At 39.0% G+C, this 18,060-nt stretch overlaps 1 protein-coding gene and 1 long non-coding RNA gene across 5 annotated transcripts; both read right to left on the bottom strand.

Moving 5' to 3' along the window:
- Positions 1–1,292: 1,292 nt before the first annotated feature.
- CRYZ (crystallin zeta) lies at positions 1,293–18,054 on the bottom strand. Of its 4 annotated transcripts, none has more exons than XM_038412382.2 (9): positions 17,909–18,054; positions 12,281–12,397; positions 11,794–11,946; positions 9,809–9,972; positions 8,646–8,697; positions 6,082–6,231; positions 3,243–3,344; positions 3,056–3,151; positions 1,293–2,743 (listed from the first exon to the last, which is right to left on the bottom strand). In XM_038412382.2, exons 2-9 carry the CDS (start codon positions 12,389–12,391, stop codon positions 2,582–2,584), a joined length of 990 nt encoding a protein of 329 aa, XP_038268310.1. In that variant the 5' UTR covers positions 12,392–12,397; positions 17,909–18,054; the 3' UTR covers positions 1,293–2,581. The 4 variants fall into 4 exon arrangements, with proteins under 4 accessions (XP_038268310.1, XP_038268309.1, XP_043376050.1 ...); XM_038412381.2 differs by lacking the exon at positions 17,909–18,054 and adding an exon at positions 17,333–17,698; XM_043520115.1 differs by lacking the exon at positions 17,909–18,054 and adding an exon at positions 10,981–11,159 and having other exon boundaries at positions 12,217–12,355.
- Positions 14,949–17,151, bottom strand: LOC122461240. Its single transcript, XR_006283100.1, has 2 exons — positions 16,651–17,151; positions 14,949–16,169 (listed from the first exon to the last, which is right to left on the bottom strand). It is a non-coding gene; the product is annotated as an uncharacterized LOC122461240 (long non-coding RNA).
- Positions 18,055–18,060: the final 6 nt, after the last annotated feature.

The raw sequence follows: 18,060 nt of genomic DNA, 5'->3' as shown, positions 1-18,060 counted from the left end.
CTCATTAAGGGAAGCTCCTGTAATATCAAACAGTACTTTAAAGTCTAAGCTGTGAACATCCACGTATCACAAACGCATTCTGTTTTATATTACTTGGATTATGTCTTGAACACCCTTAACTATATTAGCAGTGTAATCTACTCTGTATTTAGCTGAGATTAACAAGAAGGCTGTGAAAGGGTGCAGAGGCACTTCTTTGTCCCTGGCAAATGAATTAATCAGGCTTACAAACAGGACAAGGTGGGAGAGGCTACTTAGAAGGCAGAACGATGAATTCAGGGCCACAATTCTGAGTTCCATGACCTGGAAAACACTGTTACAATCTGACATTTTAAATGGTTGTGTATTGCCCAAACCATGAAATTTGCCCAGACAGACACAGGTTATCAAATGATTAACCAGAGGGTTTTTGCTGAATCACTTCACCAGCCTATAAACGATTAAAAGGATGGTGAGAACAAAGGAAGTGATGTGGACTAGCTTGTTATTTGCTTGTGTCTTCAATAAAATGGGTAAAACATGCTGTTAGACGAACAATGTTTTAATAATCACAGGCCCTTTCCTTGATTCAAAGTTACAAATATAAATGGTAGCTTTTGGATATGAAATTTATTTTTTTCACAGTAGGATGCCTGAAGAGCCTACACAGATACACTGGCAGGGAATCCATTTAAAAAAGGAAGAGCACTGAACCAAAGAACAGGTATAAACGATGTCAGCTAACCGTACTTACTGTAGACTCCTCAGAACTAAGAAAGGCCTTTGGTGAGCCATGATACCACCTCAGTGACAGTTTTCAACTGGCAATGTTCCAGTGTAATACACTGTAACAAATGTTTTTCCTGTCACTTGAATGATAATTGTATCATACACATAAAACAAACGTTGCTGCTTTCACCACTATGGAATTCAAAATAGATTACACACCAAATGTTAGAAAATAGTGCAGATTTTTAGAGTAAGACTCTCTTTTGGCATATCAAGAACTAGATTATACAGTTTGAATCCATGTCAAGATCTGTTGATATTTAGAACCAATGACCAAAATATTTCATATTTGAATGCAATGTGAGAGTCTGGACAACATTGTACTACCAACTTCATTAGTGGACTAGCCCCAGGATAGGAGTATATTGATCCAAAACATGTGTTCGTATCATGATTAAATTATCGTGGGCATGTCTTCGAGGAATGGGAAGGACCATTCTTTGCTCTGTTCCCTAGTTTAATAAAATACAGAATGTGGTAACAGAAAACAACAAAAATGCAAGCAAGCAAAAACAAATTCACACTTGTATAACCGTTTGTTTACTGTTTATTGATATTGCCAACCAAGAACACTGACTAGCAGTTAAACCAAAATAGCCATATCTGATTATTAGTACTTGTCCTGGGCCACAACATAAAGAGATTAAATTCATTCATGAAGTGACCATCAAATAGGACTACAAAATGTAGGCAAGTTAGACCTGGATTCTGCTGCAACATCCCCTAGTTTCTGGTGTGGCATTCTGGTGTGGCAAACGCAAATTTCTGCTGCAGATTAACAAATTCAGATTTTTATTGCATTAGATATGAAGAATAATACAATCAGTACAGAGGTCCTCATTTTACAGTACATTCATTTGTTTTACAGAGTGGTCACATTTTCAATATGCTGCATATTTTTGTATCCATGAAAGGGACTGATGGTTAGGGAAAGACAGCTTGAATTCTTGGCACTCAGGAGGGAGGCAGCTCTTCTTTCCCTCCCATTATGAGGGAGCTGACTTTAAATTCAAAAGAAAGAGGGAGGGCATTGAACTCCTCATTGCCCTCCCTTTCAACAGCAAGGACTCAGCACGTTATCTGGCTATTTCTGCTAAAACGAGATCAGTAGTAAAATAATGAATGATGACATTGGGCTTCACAGTCACCATCCTACTGGGATACTTTGGTCAATTACACCTTTCAGGATATTGTTTAGTCAGATTCAGGCATACAACATTGCCCCTGTTTACATTCAATTCACATCTGGGAGGCTCTTAGCAATCATAAGGGCCAGAAAGTTAATGACTGTAAAATCGAAGTTTGGATTCTAAAGTACACTTCTGTGGCAGATGCTGAATAGCAACATATTTTGTGGCTACAGAACACATGGAGCTCTACTTACACATATATGTCGCTCCACTTTAAAAGGCAGACTGAAAGCCACATTCTGCACTAGCTAAAGCTTCCCTGTAGTATTCAAGGGAAGCAATAAGTACAGTATTGTACAATATTCCAACCTGGATAGGACAGAACAGGTATCAGTGACAAGACCAACGCAGAAAGGAAAAAGATGCAATTTTCAGGTCAGCCAAATTGGGGATGGGGGGAGGGGAAAGAGTATTTAGAAGCTTAAATCTGACACTGCTTTTCATTACATAAAAAAAGTATGTTCATTTAAGGTATCCTCCCTGTCTAAATTAGACTTGCTATTACTATAAAATATCTGTGATCAACCCTATGTTTTGTAAAACATGCTAAATGAAGCATACAGGCAAGGGTGTAATTAGAACAGCCACAATATAAATGGAAAGAAACTTTATTACATGACTTATCATATAAGGAGTACCATCTTTCCCAAAGCACCACTGCTGTTAATGAGGTGTTCATGAGCCTTCGCCACTTTTTCCAATGGATATTCAGAGCCAACTACAGGTTTAAGCCAGCCAGCTTCTATACCAGCAAGAAGCGCTGTTTCACATTCATACATCAACTTCTGTATAGTGAAGATAGTATTTACTGTAAGTCACGTGCATTTTTAAATTATATTAGATATATATACAAAGTTTTAATCCAAATTTCACAATTAAAATGCATTTACAAATTACATTTCTGAGATTTATCTTAATACTTCTAAATGTACATTTAGAAAAATAAAATTTATATAATCTAATAAAATTGTACCCTTACACTCCAAATCAAACCCAACTATGCTATTTTGCTAAACATTTAATTTGCTTAAACTAAAAGTTTATAAGTTAATAGAATAGCTCATCCACGTAAATTCTTTGAACTAAAAATGCCTTACCTTAGTTGCAGAAAACAGACTAACTCCTATTATGCTTGATTCTTTCATCATAGTGTCCCTGGGGTTTATTTCAATTGGACCTCTACTCCCCACAATCTGATACAAAAAAGTTTAGAGACACTTAATCCAAACATTTTTCAACAAATTATAAACTTAATTTGAAGGCAATGACCGAGAAAATACTTACCATCACCCTTCCTCCAGGTGACAGTAGTTGTAAGTCAGTGGCAAGATTAACATTAGCTAGCATTTCTATTATCACATCAACTCCCTGCACACCACTGAATTCCTACACAGAATATAAAAAGAGATAACCAATTGAAAAAGTTCACATTTGGGTGTCTGTGTATATTTCACAGGCTGTAGGTAACCTGCGGTTTCAACATGTTAAGTTTGACATATCTAATGCAATTCTGAAAAAGTCTATGTTCATCATATTGTGACTTTCTCGGATCTGAGTTTCTAAATGTTCCCTCCCTTCATGAGATAGTAAAGCAAATAGGAAACACAGCTAATGCAAGTACTATAGTGCAATCTCTTTATCATGAAAGTTGAACTTACAAACGTAGAATCATGTATAGAAAAAAAGCTGCATTCAAAAATAAAACAAACAATGTAAAATTTTAGAACCTGCAAGTCCATTCAGTCCTACTTCAGCCAATCGCTAAGACAAACAAGTTTGGTTACAATTTGCAGGAGATAATGCTACCCACTTCTTGTTTACAATGTCACCTGAAAATGAGAACAGGCGTTCACATGGCACTGTTGTAGCCGTGTCAGATATGCTAAACATTTGTATGCCGTATGCCCTTTCATTCTTTGGCCATCATTCCAGAGGAAAAAGAATGAGGAGTACTTGTGGCACCTTAGAGACTAACAAATTTATTTGACCATAAGCTTTCGTGGGTTAAAACCCACTTCATCGGATGCATGCAGTGGAAAATACAGTAGGAAGATAGATAGATAGAACACACACACACACAGAACATGAAAAAATGTGTGTTGCCATACACACTATAAGGAGAGTGATCAATTAAGGTGAGCTATTATCAGCAGGAGAAAAAACACCTTTTGTAGTGATAATCAGGATGATCCATTTCCAACAGTTCCAGAGGACATGCTTCCATGCTGATGATGCTCGTTAAAAAAAGAATGAGTTAATTACATTTGACAACTCCTTGGGGGAGAAATGTATGTCTCCTGTTCTGTTTTACCTGCATTCTGCCACATATTTCATGGTATAGCAGTCTCGGATGATCCGGCATGTTTGTTTTAAGAACACTTTCATAGCAGATTTGACAAAGTGCAAAGAAGGTACCAATGTGAGATTTCTAAAAATGGCTTCACCACTTGACCCAAAGGTTAAAGAATCTGAAGTGCTGTCCAAATCTGAGAGGGACGAGGTTGGAGCATTCTTTCAGAATACTTAAAAGAGCAGCACTCAGATGCGGAAACTACAGAACCCGAACCACCAAAAAAGAAAAATCAACCTTCTGCTGGTGGCATCTGATTCAGATGATGAAAATGAACATGGGTTGGTCCACTCTGCTTTGGATCGTTATTGAGCAGAACCCATTATCAGCATGAACTCATGTCCTCTGGAACGGTGGTTAAAGCATGAAGGGACACATGAATCTTTAGCACATCTGGCACATAAATATCTTGTGGCACCGGCTACTACAGTGCTATGTGAATGCCTGTTCTCACTTTCAGGTGACATTGTAAACAAGAAGCAGACAGCATTATCTCCTGCAACTTGTAACCAAACTTGTTTGTCTGAGTGATTAGCTGAAGTAGGACTGAGTGGACTTGCAGGTTCCAAAATTTTACATTGGTTTATTTTTGAACGCAGATTTTTTTTTTGTACATAATTCTACATTTGTAAGTTCAATTTTCATGATAAAGAGATTGCACTACAGTACTTAGGTGAATTGAAAACTACAATTTTTTTCTCCACAGTGCAAATATTTGTAATCAAAAATAAATATAAAGCGAGAACTGTACACTTTGTATTCTGTTGACATTGAAATCAATATATTTGAAAAATGTAGAAAACATCCAAAAATATTTAATACATTTCAATTGGTATTCTATTGTTTAACAGTGCGATTAATCACGATTAATTTTTTTGAGTTAATCACGTGAGCTAACTGTCATTGACAGCCCTAGTGATAATTAAAGCTAAGATTTAGTCATGGGTATTTTTGGTAAAAGTCATAGACAGGTCATGGGCAATAAATAAAAATTCATGGCCCGTGACCTGTCCATGACTTTTACCAAAAATACCCATGACTAAACCTCTATTTCTGGGGCCCCTGCTGCGAGGGAAGAGAGCAGCTTGCTCCAGTGCTGGAGGTTGACTGCCGCCCCAAGACCACTGCTCGGTCGCTCCCCAGGGCACCCCCAGGACCGCTACTTGGGCAGTCCCTGGAGCCAACCACACCGGCCGCTACTTAGGCAGTCCCTGGAGCCAGCTGGCTCCAGGCTTCCCAAGCAGTGGCTGGTATGGCTGCCCCTGGGTCGCTCCAGCAGCAGCAGGTGTGACTGGCCATAGGATGCCCAAGCAGCTGGCCCCAGGGCCAGCTGCTCAGGTGGCCCTGAAGTCAGCTGCACCAATCGCTGCAGAAGTCACAGAAAGTCATGGAATCCATGACTTCCATGAAAGAATTGCAGCCTTAGTTATGATTTAGCGTTCTTGGTATCCATATCTTTAAAATGAACAATGAGCAGAAATTAAAAGGTTGTGTACACTTTGCTCCAGTGGCAGACTCCTACGGAACCCTAATCTTGGTTCAGAAGAAAAATATAAAGAGCTGTTTACCAAATGTTTCATTTCATAAAAATTACAAAAAGAAAATATCTATCTAGTTCATCTGGATGCCAGCACAGGATTGCCATCTATAGTATGTTTTCTAGTCAATTAAAAGGAAGATAATTAATAGAAAACAAAATGGATTTTGAATATTTTACTGGAAGAAGAAAGAGGCTGGAAGAGCTATGAAACCTTCACTCTGGTAGTAAATTACCTTAATGTTATCAACGTAATCAGCTTCTCTGTGATTAAACATTTTGTGGGCTCCATTTCTCAAAACTATGTTCATTCCTTCTTCAGTTCCAGCTGTGCCTAAAACCTTTAAACCATAAGCTCTGGCAATCTGGCAGGTTGCTATTCCAACCTGGAAAAATTAGTTACATTTCCCGTTACCATTTATTTTCCCACTCTTAATATAAATATCAGCTATCAGAAACTCAGTACTTTACATGTCAAATTATCTTAAAATATGTTTTTATGCATAACATAAATCACCAGCATTACTGAAACATTTTGATTTTTTCAAAACCGCTATCCAATGTTTGATTTACATTCACACACACAACATTGTGTAGTAGTAAAGATGCTGTACACACAACACACCTGACACTAAACAAGGAAGTCAAAAAAGTTAAGCCATGTAACAGTACATATCTTTTCTTCCCACAGACATGATCACCATATATCACAGGTTACATATCACAGCTCTGACTCTTCACCACAGAAGAGGTCCATTTAGGATCTCATTCCCAGGCTCCCAACATTACCAAAAACAGACGAGACTCCCTAGTCTCACTGCTCCTTCTGCTGGGTCCTGAGAAACCACACTCCAGTTTCAGAAAGCCAAAGGAAGCTCTGCAAAGTGTAGTTGCCAGATATTGTGGGGACCCCAGAAAAAACTCCCAAGCAGGGAAGCCTCAGAGGGTAGCAAATTTTGGAAGGGGAAGCAAGCACAAGAGCCTCCATTCTTAGGCAAAAAGAAAAGGAGTACTTGTGGCACCTTAGAGACATGCTCAAATAAATTTGTTAGTCTCTAAGGTGCCACAAGTACTCCTTTTCTTTTTGCGAATACAGACTAACACAGCTGCTACTCTGAAACCATTCTTAAGCAGCAAGTAAAACCACGAAGTCTGGTTCTTAAGCAGCAAGTAAAACCACGAAGACACTGATCCTGCCAAACATCTGCATTCCCTACCGCCACATCCTCTCATCCCTGCTTTATATCTCAGTTGGTGGTGAGAGGTGTTTTATTAGTGCCAAGCAGATGTAAAGTCTTGTTAGTGCCCAAGGACAAGTAGGCTTCACGGCCTCAGCTGGCTCAAACTCACTGCTTACATGGTGTGGGGAATGCAAAAGAGGAACGAAGAACATGCATGCACAAAACTCTGCCTCTCTTTTGAGATTACTCCCAACCTGGTGCCTCCTGCGAAGACAGGTTCTGCAACCTATCCTGACAAGCCCTGCAGACAGACACTTCCTCGGCTAATTTAAGTGATGTTAATCTCTTCTATTGGTAACAAATTATCTCATTCTATTTCTGTTACTAACAGAACTCCATCTGCTGCAATTTATGGTTCTGCTAATGAGACTTGCATCCAGGATTGTTATGTAAAGTAAACAAATTGCCTTCCCCATAAGAAATCCTCATGACCATCACTCTTGCCAGGCACTTATCAACTGACCTATTTGAAAAACCGAAGTCACCTTTAACATTTACATTTCAAACTAACACATGGCATGACTAGATTATCTCAACATCCAGAAGTTGTTCAATGAACAACCTGAAAAGAATGTAAGATTTAAGGATCATTGTAGAAGTGCGTGTCAATGAAAGACGTACCACAAGCATCCACGCTTATCACTATAGTATGTGCCCCTTTGCCTACTCTCTTTTCACTGCACTTGCAAGTGTTTTTGTAACAGTCTGCAAATCCATAGAGGATAATCTTATTTGTGGTCCATGCCATTGTAAAGCAAAAACATGTGTGTGTTCCCAGAAGCATATAAAAGAAGTGGGAACAGAAAATCAAAACTCAGTTTATGAAAATAAAGAAAAAACATATTGCTGAATGTCCTTCTAGTCTAGTATATTACAAAAGATCCGAGTTTTCTTTCATGTGAGACTTTCATAAACAGCCTTTTGCAGCTAACCGAGTAACTCAACAAAACTTGGCCAGCTCACAATATTTTTTTCCAGTCACTGGAAAAGGGAGATAAGGACCACTTAAAATTTAACTATTCCCTCTTACTCTACCTCAGCCTTCTTGTTTATTCAGCAGAGCCAAAGGTTAGCCTTTTGTAAATACAGAAGCTAGTTGGGAAAACTTAAAGTCCATTCAGGTATGAGATTATCTCCTTTAACATCTCCCATTTTCTAGCTAGGTTACAGTTAATGGGTGAGAAACAGCACAGAAAGTCCCTTTCCAGCCAGCGAGCATTTCTTGCACTACTAAGAACAGTTTGCCTAACTTTTAAAAATGCAACTTTTCCTTTAACTTTTCTCTTAGGCAGACTAGCTGTATGGCTCCTGAACCAGCTTCTGACCATTCTCCACTTTGTGATTACACCATGGGATGCCCTACATATGATTTAATTAAGTTCATAGGACATCAGCATTTTGGGCCATATGTGGTCATTTGTGCAGTTTCGGGCTGTTATATTCTGGATGATAGGATTTAACTTTACGTGTAAAGAGTCTTCATGATAATTATTTGTCTATTTGTCACTAAAACAGATACACAAAACACTTGCTAATTTAAGGCTTTTCAAAATACTTACTCCTCCACTTGCCCCATGGACTAGCACAGTTTCCCCTGCTTTGGCATGCCCTCTGGAAGACAAAATGACAGATATTGAACTATTTAATACATTATAACTTTAGCAGATCCTGTCCATTTTCCAGTCCATAATATGTAGTTGGGTTATAGGAATTAAATATAAATCTTTTTAGATCACATTCAATGCGCCTAATTTTCCCTCTCTCTAGTTTTACACTGAGTTAGTCCTGATTCATTCTGGGATTAGAGAGGAGAATCAGGTCTTATCTCTTTTAATAATTCCTGGTTGCTAAAAGCTCTCATTCCTAAATGTAATTACAGATATAAGCTATAACAATGGGAGTACCAGTTTCATGGTTCGTATATGTGTGTATTAACACCAGCCTACTATTCAAAACAACATTTTCTTCAACTTTTGTCTTCCAGGTTTTAAAATAATCTACCCATACTTTTTCAAAGGATAAACTAGATGGTCCAATGCTTTTTTCTACATATTTATCTAGATTGGATTCCCAGTCCTGATCTCTCATCCCCTAGCTGACAAGGCATTCTTGCCTATCACTAGAGTACTGATTTATTAATCAATACCATGGCAATTGGCAGGTTAAATACTTAGACAGAAGAGCTAGTAGGAGTTCTGCCAACATCTCCTGAAGACAGAGGTGATGGAAAGATAGGACTTGTTTCAGTCATAATTTCTGCTTCTTTATTAAACCGAAGGGTTGCAGTTGCATAATCTATCTAGTCCTTCTTAAGAAGGATAGTGGTGAGGTAAAGAGGGGTAGGAGGAGGAAAACAATTAACTCATTTATTTCAGTGTATATACTTTTTTATTATATAGAGTGCCCCTCCCAGTTCTGGGTGCCCCAGATGCACTCTTAAAAAGAAAAAGACAGTCAATTGCCTCCAGATCACAACCCCCTGACAATACTGTTTACATTTAATTTAACCCTCCAACAGAATCCCCACCAAAGTCCTCCTCCCATCACTACCCTACCTAAAAAGTCCCTCATCTCTTTATGAAAGAGAGAGATAAAATAGGCCTTGCAGTGTGCCCTGAAAAGTTAAGCCATGTAACTGGCTATTATGGATGGAGTGTCTGCTCCACTGTTTGTATTTTAAGTCTTCAAAAGCAGAAGATACAAACAGAGCTTGGCATCTTACTTTTGGAAGAGTGCACGGTAAGCAGTGAAATATGGGATTCCAATGGCAGCACCTTGCTTGAAGTCTAATTTATCTGATAAGGGGAAGACTGTGTCCGCTGCAGCAACTGTATAATCTGCATAGCCACCAGAGATGGTACCATTAGTAAAAACCCTGTCACCTTTCTGGCAGGAAAAAATAAAAATGGTTAGACACAACTTCCAAGTACTTTAGTCAAAGTTTTTTTATGTAACACTTCTCTAAAAGAGTGTGAGTGAGTGTGAGAGAGAGAGACAGATTACCTTCCCGAAAGGTAGGTAGCGGGATTTTATAAAAGGAAATGAAATCTATGTAACAATTTTGTATATCCAGATTTCAAAAGGTGTGTGTGTAGATTACATCCTAGGTTCTATATTGTCACACACAAAGCTACTGCATGATTAAGATGATCCTTAATGAATCTGAATTCATCCATCTGGACACCACAAGGAAAACGTCAGAAACATTTTACAAGCTTACGAAAAGCACTTAGGCAGTTTTTAAAGCCTGAGATGTATAAATTCTTAACAGGAATAGTTACTGGTAATAGTTATCGTTGGAGTCCTCCAACAGGATAAAAATCACAAGCTCCACACAATCACCAAGTAAATGGGCTGTGTGAGAAACAGGGAACAATATACATCCCAACATACAGGGTGTGTTTAACACTTATTTCCAGCCCTGGCAGCTACGGAGTATCAATTACTTTGGTACTGGTTGTGAGCTGAATATAGCACATCCCAGCTCTTAGAACATGGTAATTTCATGTTCTGTACAGTTTTTCCTCAGTTCCGTACATTCTGACCCGTCGCGGGTGTCTGACTTTCAAACTCCCTTTATGATTATCTTAGTACCTGCATAGCACGTAAATTTCTGCACTTTGATTTCCTGACGCCTATTATTAGCCAGAGTGCCAAGATCTGCATAATTTTGAGGCTATTTCTTACATACCATCAATATACAAATCTCTCTATTCTGATTGGCTCCTCTATTCAGCCCTTTTAAGCTGTTTGTCTGCAACTATTGCTCTCATCTTCTCTCCCTCCAGTTTAAGCAGAAAATGTCAAAATTTACATGAAAAACTAAAAGGAAAGAAAATGGAGCTGTCAATCTGCTGAAACAGAAAGTGTTTTGTTTATTTTTGAAGTTAACACCTCTGTCTTATTTTCCATCTCCAGGTCAGCAAGGCTCTTGTCTCCTCTACTCTGGAACCTGTCTCCTCAATAACTGTCATATCTGACTTCAGAATGGGAGAATCCCAGCTCTCTACTCAAATACAGTTTTTAAATAATACATATTCTGCTGTTAGTCTTTGGCCAAGAATCTTACTGACCTGTAAGGAAATAAAAGAGAAGGCCAATTAAAAAAACCCCACATACATTTATCTTTTAAGAGCCCACCTCTTCCCCCTCCCCAAGAAGATATTGTTTATCCAAAGGACAGCAGGTGAAATATAACCACTATGAGACAGCAGTTCAGTAATTAAACATTGTTATCAATAGATACATCTTGTATTTTTCCTCCTTCATTTTAAGCCTGAATATTAAAAATATCAGCAAAATAACTTCAGGATCCTTCCTGTCAGCCCAGGATGCTGATGACAATTACAGCAATCTTGACATTTATAATACGCCTACAATGCTTTAAAAAAGTTTCTGGACCAAAACTGTGTAAACAAAACCCCAATCCTGCATGCAGCACCATGTAGTCAGGCTCCTGCACTGGTGCTAAACTCTACAGATCTCTAAAGGGCTCTGTATGTGTGTAAGGGACAGCCCTCCAGGGCAGCTTGTAGGATTAGGGCCACTAATTTGACCTGGTTGCATGCTTTTAACGGCCAATTAGAGATCCCCAAAACCCAGAGGAAGTTCTGACAGGCCACAAATTATAGAGGTAGCAGTAAATAGTGCAACAATAATGTAGGGAAAGAATAAGCAATCAATTAAAAAAGAAACAGAATATTATACCTTGAATACAGTTACATGCTCCCCAACAGCTTCAATTACTCCAGCAACATCCGTGCCAGGAGTGTAAGGTAAAGCTGGTTTTCTAGCATAAGCACCAGAACGAATATACGTCTCCACTGGGTTTATGCCACATGCATGGACTTTAATTAAGACCTGAAGAGAAAATGTTATTTGTTACATATCATTACAATCACCATAATTTTGCATCGACAGCTTAGTATTATTAAAGCAATTGACTTGACTATTAAAGAACCCTTAATACGGATGTGAAACAATTTTGGAAAGTCTTTTGTATTCAATATGTAGACTGCATTGGAATAACAAAACGAATTAGTTAAATCTGATGCCAGTGGCTTTATTTATGTATATGCTGCTCAATCTACTCATATTCAGAATGAAGATGGTTCTGTTTTGGACACTCACTCAATTCATATTCAAGTCATTACCATTCAGTGCAATTATCTTAGTTTACAGCTATCATTTCCACCTGATTTTCTTTCGGATTCGGCAATAAAACATCTGACAGGAGCTTAAGCACTTCAGGTCCACCAAATTCAGAAACTTTAACTGCTCTCATCACTTTTCTTCCAGTTGCCATAGTGATCTGCATATCAGAAGACGAGAAAATATTGCATTAACTTCACAATCCAGTTTTCACCTCAGAGGGAAGAGAACTCACACCCTACTTTTAGACAACAGTTTAAATCAGGGGCTCACTACTGATTTCTTTTCATAGAAAAGATGGTCTTCCATCTTACCAATCTTGCAAATGAAGAGCGTTACCATCATCTCCTGTGGGAATGTGTGGACTTTAAAGTGAATCAAACATTTAAATAACTACATTAAAAATATGAGTGCAGTAGTTCCTATATTAGATATCATGCCATCACATCTTGATGGAAATACATTGTACTTTGGGACCCACGGTTGCATTTTACAAAATGAATTTCCAATTTCACTTATTAAAAAAACAGGTCATATAGTGAGTATTCAACCAGGGTCTAAAAAGTAGATTTCCAGCTTCTCTTCCTGCTTGTTATTTAACAACAACGAAAAGCTCCTTGCTCATCAGCCCTCAAAAATAAAAGATACAATGGGGAATTAAAATATATTGGAGGAAACCAGAAAAATTGAATACATATGTATCCTGAGGAGTACAGTTAATGTATCTAAAAGCTAGCTTGACTATGCATGTTTGTGAAGTATTTTAAGATCATCAAAGAAAGCATACACTGACAGGAATGTGGGAAAAACAAGGCAAAGATATATTAGTCAGACAGATAATTCTTCCTTTGGATCATGACAAAGGTCCAACTCTTAGAGGGGTACTCAGTCTTACACTTTCCCAAGCCCTCCTCCTCAACATATACATTACATCAATTTTCCAAAGGCTAATTTACACCACCTTATATTTGGTTTACTATACAAATGTATAAAATACAACTACACCTAAACGCCCTGTTTCTACACCAATCAGAAAGGACAAGTTAAGCCACAAAACAGAAGAACCAAAGCCCCAATTTTGTAACTGGAGCTACAATGGCAAACTCTTGCAGCTGCATGGAGGCCCACCATCCATCTACTGGAATCTGAATGCAGAATCAGGGCCCAAGCAAGAAGTGCGAGCTTCAGCACAGCTCAGTAGACAGGCATGGTTTAGCGCTAGCTATAAATGGGAATTTCTGTTCTGGGGAAATTCCAAAATTAAAAAAAAAGTGGTTCAAATTGTCAACATTTTTTCTTTTAGCTTATATCAAATATACATAAATATTATGTAATGTTTATATTAATGTTTTAAAATAACAAAGACTATACAAAACATTTCAGCATTATAGAATTGAAACACTGACATTTTCCACATCAAAAGTTGTCAAAAATTGACATATTCCCGCTAAATGTTTTGAGTTAGACAATACTGTACTACTGACTGAAAACAACTCTGCTGAAAAAATTCAGCCAGCTCTGGTTATTATATACATGATACTACTTAAGCAATCCTATTATAGTATTTGTATGCAAGAAATAGCATATATTTGGTAAATAAAAGGTTATTTTACTGGAGCTGTCTCAGCTTCATTACTGTTCTGACTTCTCATCTCAAAAGGCTCCCAACCATATCACACAGCATAAAAAATATGCAAAAAGAAAAGGAGTACTTGTGGCACCTTAGAGACTAACAAATTTATTTGAGCGTAAGCTTTCGTGAGCTACAGCTCACTTCATCGGATGCATTTGGTGGAAAATACAGTGGGCCCACTGTATTTTCCACCAAATGCATCCGATGAAGTGAGCTGTAGCTCACGAAAGCTTACGCTCAAATAAATTTGTTAGTCTCTAAGGTGCCACAAGTACTCCTTTTCTTTTTGTGAATACAGACTAACACGGCTGCTACTCTGAAACCATACAAAATATGAAATTAAAATTTCTCTCTGAAGCAGAGATCTTTTCCAACCATGTCTCATCATTGGTTTGCATTAAAATTTCCAATATAATAAAGATGTAACTGCTTTACTATATACACTGCACCACGATATTCTCAAAGGTAATTTTGAAGTTATGAGAATGGGAACAGAAAAAAAAATTGGATAAAAAAAATCTTTTAAAAAAAAGTGACCACATTTACTTAAAGAAGTCTTCTCACTTACACTGTCTATGCAGAAATATTGGCCCTGTTTCTCCATATGCTGATCATCTCAAAACTGTAAGGCTCACTGATGCCTTCAGCTATGAAGCATTCACTATCTTGCAGAGTGAACTGCCGTCATGGTACACTGCTACTTCTTCCTCCATACTACCTCTAAGATCTAAACTTTCCTCTCTGTCCACATAGCAAAAACCCTCGCCAAGGTCCTACAACACACACACAAATTCTGGTGATAAAACAGAAGCTAAATGTAGTAGTCCAAGACAGATACACTAGAACCTGAGTTACAAACACCTCGGGAATGGAGGTTGTTCATAACTCTGAACAAAACGTTATGGTTGTTCTTTCAAAACAACTTTACAACTGAACATTGACTTAATACAGCATTAAAACTTACAGTACATAAGAAAAATGCTGCTTTTAACTATTGTATCTTAATTTAAATGAAATAAGCACAGAAACAGTTTCCTTACCTTGTCAAACTTTTTTTTTTTTTTTTTTTTTTTTTAAAAACTTTCCCTTTTTTTAGAATTTTATATTTAACAGAGCTCTATACTGTACAAGCATTTGTTTGTTTTGTCTCTGCTGCCTGACTGGGTACTTCCAGTTCCACATGAGGTATGTATGTAATTCACCTGTCAGCTCGACTGGTGTTCATAACTCTGAGGTTCTACTATATTTTCTTGAATCACAAGCGCCTCTTTTCGCCTTTCAATCCTCTAAACCTAAAAGTATGAACATTGAGCCCCTCCCCCATCCCGGAAGTGCCCCGCGCGCTTTGTTATTTGCAAATTATTTTATTTTTTTATTTGAAAGCATAGTCCAGGACACTGGAGACCCTATTTTGCTTCCATAGACACTGCAAAATGTATCTATCAGTTTGGGAGTTTGCGAACCTCTAATTCTCATTAGTTCTCTCTAGTCTCAGAATTTATCTATACATGCAGTAGTTATTCCGGAATAGGAGTGTCTTTTTCCAAATTATCTTAATCCACTTTGGAACTGGATTAAGAAACACCAATACATAATGTCTTTTAGCACCTTATAGACTAACAGACATATTGGAGCATAAGCTTCCGTTGGTGAATACTACATGCATCCGATGAAGTGGGTATTCACCCACAAAAGCTTATGCTCTAATACGTCTGTTAGTCTATAAAGTGCCGCAGGACTCTTTGCTGCTTTTACAGATCCAGACTAACACGGCTATCCCTCTGATACCAATACATAATGTTATTCAGGAATAGCTATTGGTCTTTAAATTCACAGCCTATCTTAATCTGGAATAATTTTCATATTTAGACAAACCCAAATTTAAGGATTTTCTATAGTGCCTATTTACACTTTTCCCAGATAAATTAAATCTGCAGTGAGTTCCCTAGCAGACTACACAGAGTTCTTAGAGTATTACCTGTGTGCTCATTAAATGTTTCTTCCGCACACTGTGAGAACACTACAAATTTTTATATTTTCTGTGTAGAAATTTTGCACATATACTCTTAACCATAACTGCAATTTCATTTGCAGCCTAGGGCCTAAAAGTTCCAATTGAATAACGGGTCCACATAAGGGAGATGAAAATATAGGGCTCCAAGACTGTACACAGATTTTATTTATACCCTGTTGAAAGTGTATTTGTTATACTTTCAAACCAAAGTTCATTCTCAGGTGCAAGGTTCAGAATTACTCCTGTCTAATTTTCAGACCTACATTGAAAACTAGAAAAGGAGGACTTGTAGCACCTTAGAGACTAACAAATTTATTTGAGCATAAGCTTTCATGAGCTACAGCTCACTTCATCAATAAATTTGTTAGTCTTTAAGGTGCCACAAGTCCTCCTTTTCTTTTTGCGAATACAGACTAACACGGCTGCTACTCTGAAACAAAAAGAAAAGGAGTACTTGTGGCACCTTAGAGACTAACAAATTTATTAGAGCATAAGCTTTCGTGAGCTACAGCTCACTTCATCGGATGCTACTCTGTACTCTGAAACCTGTCATTGAAAACTAGGTTTCAGAGTAGCAGCCGTGTTAGTCTGTATTCGCAAAATGAAAAGGAGTACTTGGGGTACCTTAGAGACTAACAAATTTATTTGAGCTTAAGCTTTCGTGAGAAGTGAGCTGTAGCTCACAAAAGCTTATGCTCAAATAAATTTGTTAGTCTCTAAGGTACCACAAGTACTCCTTTTCTTTTTATTGAAAACTAGGTTTGACTTAAGAAACTTCACACTCAAACAACTAAATGGTGTCCCTATATATTATTAAACATCATTCCAACAGGCTTATTGTTTCAGACAGGTTTTAGAGACAACAGCTCTAAACATCCCAGTTCAAAAAGCATGGATGTTTCATATTCCACAAAATATTTGAAGGTGTCCTATATCTGCTAAAGTACCGTGTCTCCCAATTAAGAGAAGCGAGACTTTCTCCAGTTCCACCTGATAACATATAAGCTGTTGTCTCTAAAACCACCCATAGGGTCTTCAGAAGGACTGGATCCTCATATTAAGTTATTAAGTCCTTCTAGAAAACTGGTTCTCAAATTGTACAGTTGGCCTCTCTGAGGCAGGTCCAGCAAAACAGATTTTAAAGGATAGTCATTTTAAACATTATAAAAGTAAGGAGTTACAGTGAATTTAGAGGTTTCAGAGTAGCAGCCGTGTTAGTCTGTATCTGCAAAAAGAAAAAGGAGTACCTGTGGCACCTTAGAGACTAACAAATTTATTTGAGCCTAAGCATTTGTGAGCTACAGCAAGTGAGCTGTAGCTCACAAAAACTTAGGCTCAAATAAATTTGTTAGTCTCTAAGGTGCCACAGGTACTCCTTTTTCTTTTAGTGAATTTAGATGCCACCCAGTCAGGCAGCAAAGTAAGTGCTCACATTAGAAGGTTCTGACCTTAACACCTGTGTGCCTCAGTTTCTCCATCTGCACAATGGTATCAATTCCTATCTCATAGTGGAGCAGTGGGTTAGCTTCAAAGCCTTTTTCATAGTTTCCTTGTGGCGTCTAAACCCACATTCCGGTGCCTAATTTTAAGCACTCAAATTCTATCTACGTGACTTGCCCACGGAGCCGATGCTAGAGCCCAAAGCGCTAGATCCGATGACTTGGTCTACCCAGCCCGCCGGCCCACGTTACACAGCTGGTTCCCCCCAGGCTTTCCTGCCATTGCTCCGACGCAGGGCTCAGGAGGCTGCCGCCGCTTCGAACACCGGCCCGAACACGAGAATAGCCCGCCCGGGGATCCCGGCGCTGAGCTCCGCGGCGGGGCCTGGGAGCTACCGAGGGGGGCCCGCCTCGGCCCGGACCCGGGGGCGCAGGAGCAGGGGCCCCCCTGGGGCTTCCCAGAGGCGGCGGGGTCTCCGCACCCTCCCGCTCGGAACCGGCCCTGCCCTGCCCTCAGTTCCCGGCCCTCCAGCCGCCCCGCTTCCCAGCCCCCACCTCCGGCCACCCCCGTCTCCCGCGGCTAACCTCGAAAGCCCGCAGCCGCCTCGTCTCGCCTCGCCTCGCCTCCCGGGGGCCGACCTGCTGCGCGAGCAGGATCAGCAGCCCCCTCACTCGCGGCAAGGGCCTTGGCCCCGCCCACCCCCCGGGGCGGGGCTGTTAGACCCGCCTCTTCCGGC

Source organism: Dermochelys coriacea, chromosome 8 (genome assembly GCF_009764565.3).
Source record: "Dermochelys coriacea isolate rDerCor1 chromosome 8, rDerCor1.pri.v4, whole genome shotgun sequence".
Taxonomy (NCBI): Eukaryota; Metazoa; Chordata; order Testudines; family Dermochelyidae; genus Dermochelys; species Dermochelys coriacea.
The sequence above is the reverse complement of the archived record's forward strand: the minus strand, read 5'-3'. Positions and strand labels throughout refer to the sequence as shown.

Excerpts from the sequence above, each read along its gene's own strand:
- CRYZ (XM_038412381.2), bottom strand. The coding sequence starts at position 17,362 with ATGGAGAAACTGAGGCACACAGGTGTTAAG. Across the intron at positions 11,947-12,280 it reads CGAATCCGAAAGAAAATCAG|GTCTTAATTAAAGTCCATGC; the intron begins GTGGAAATGATA and ends TTTTCTCTTCAG. Across the intron at positions 8,698-9,808 it reads TACCGTGCACTCTTCCAAAA|AGGGCATGCCAAAGCAGGGG; the intron begins GTAAGATGCCAA and ends TTTGTCTTCCAG.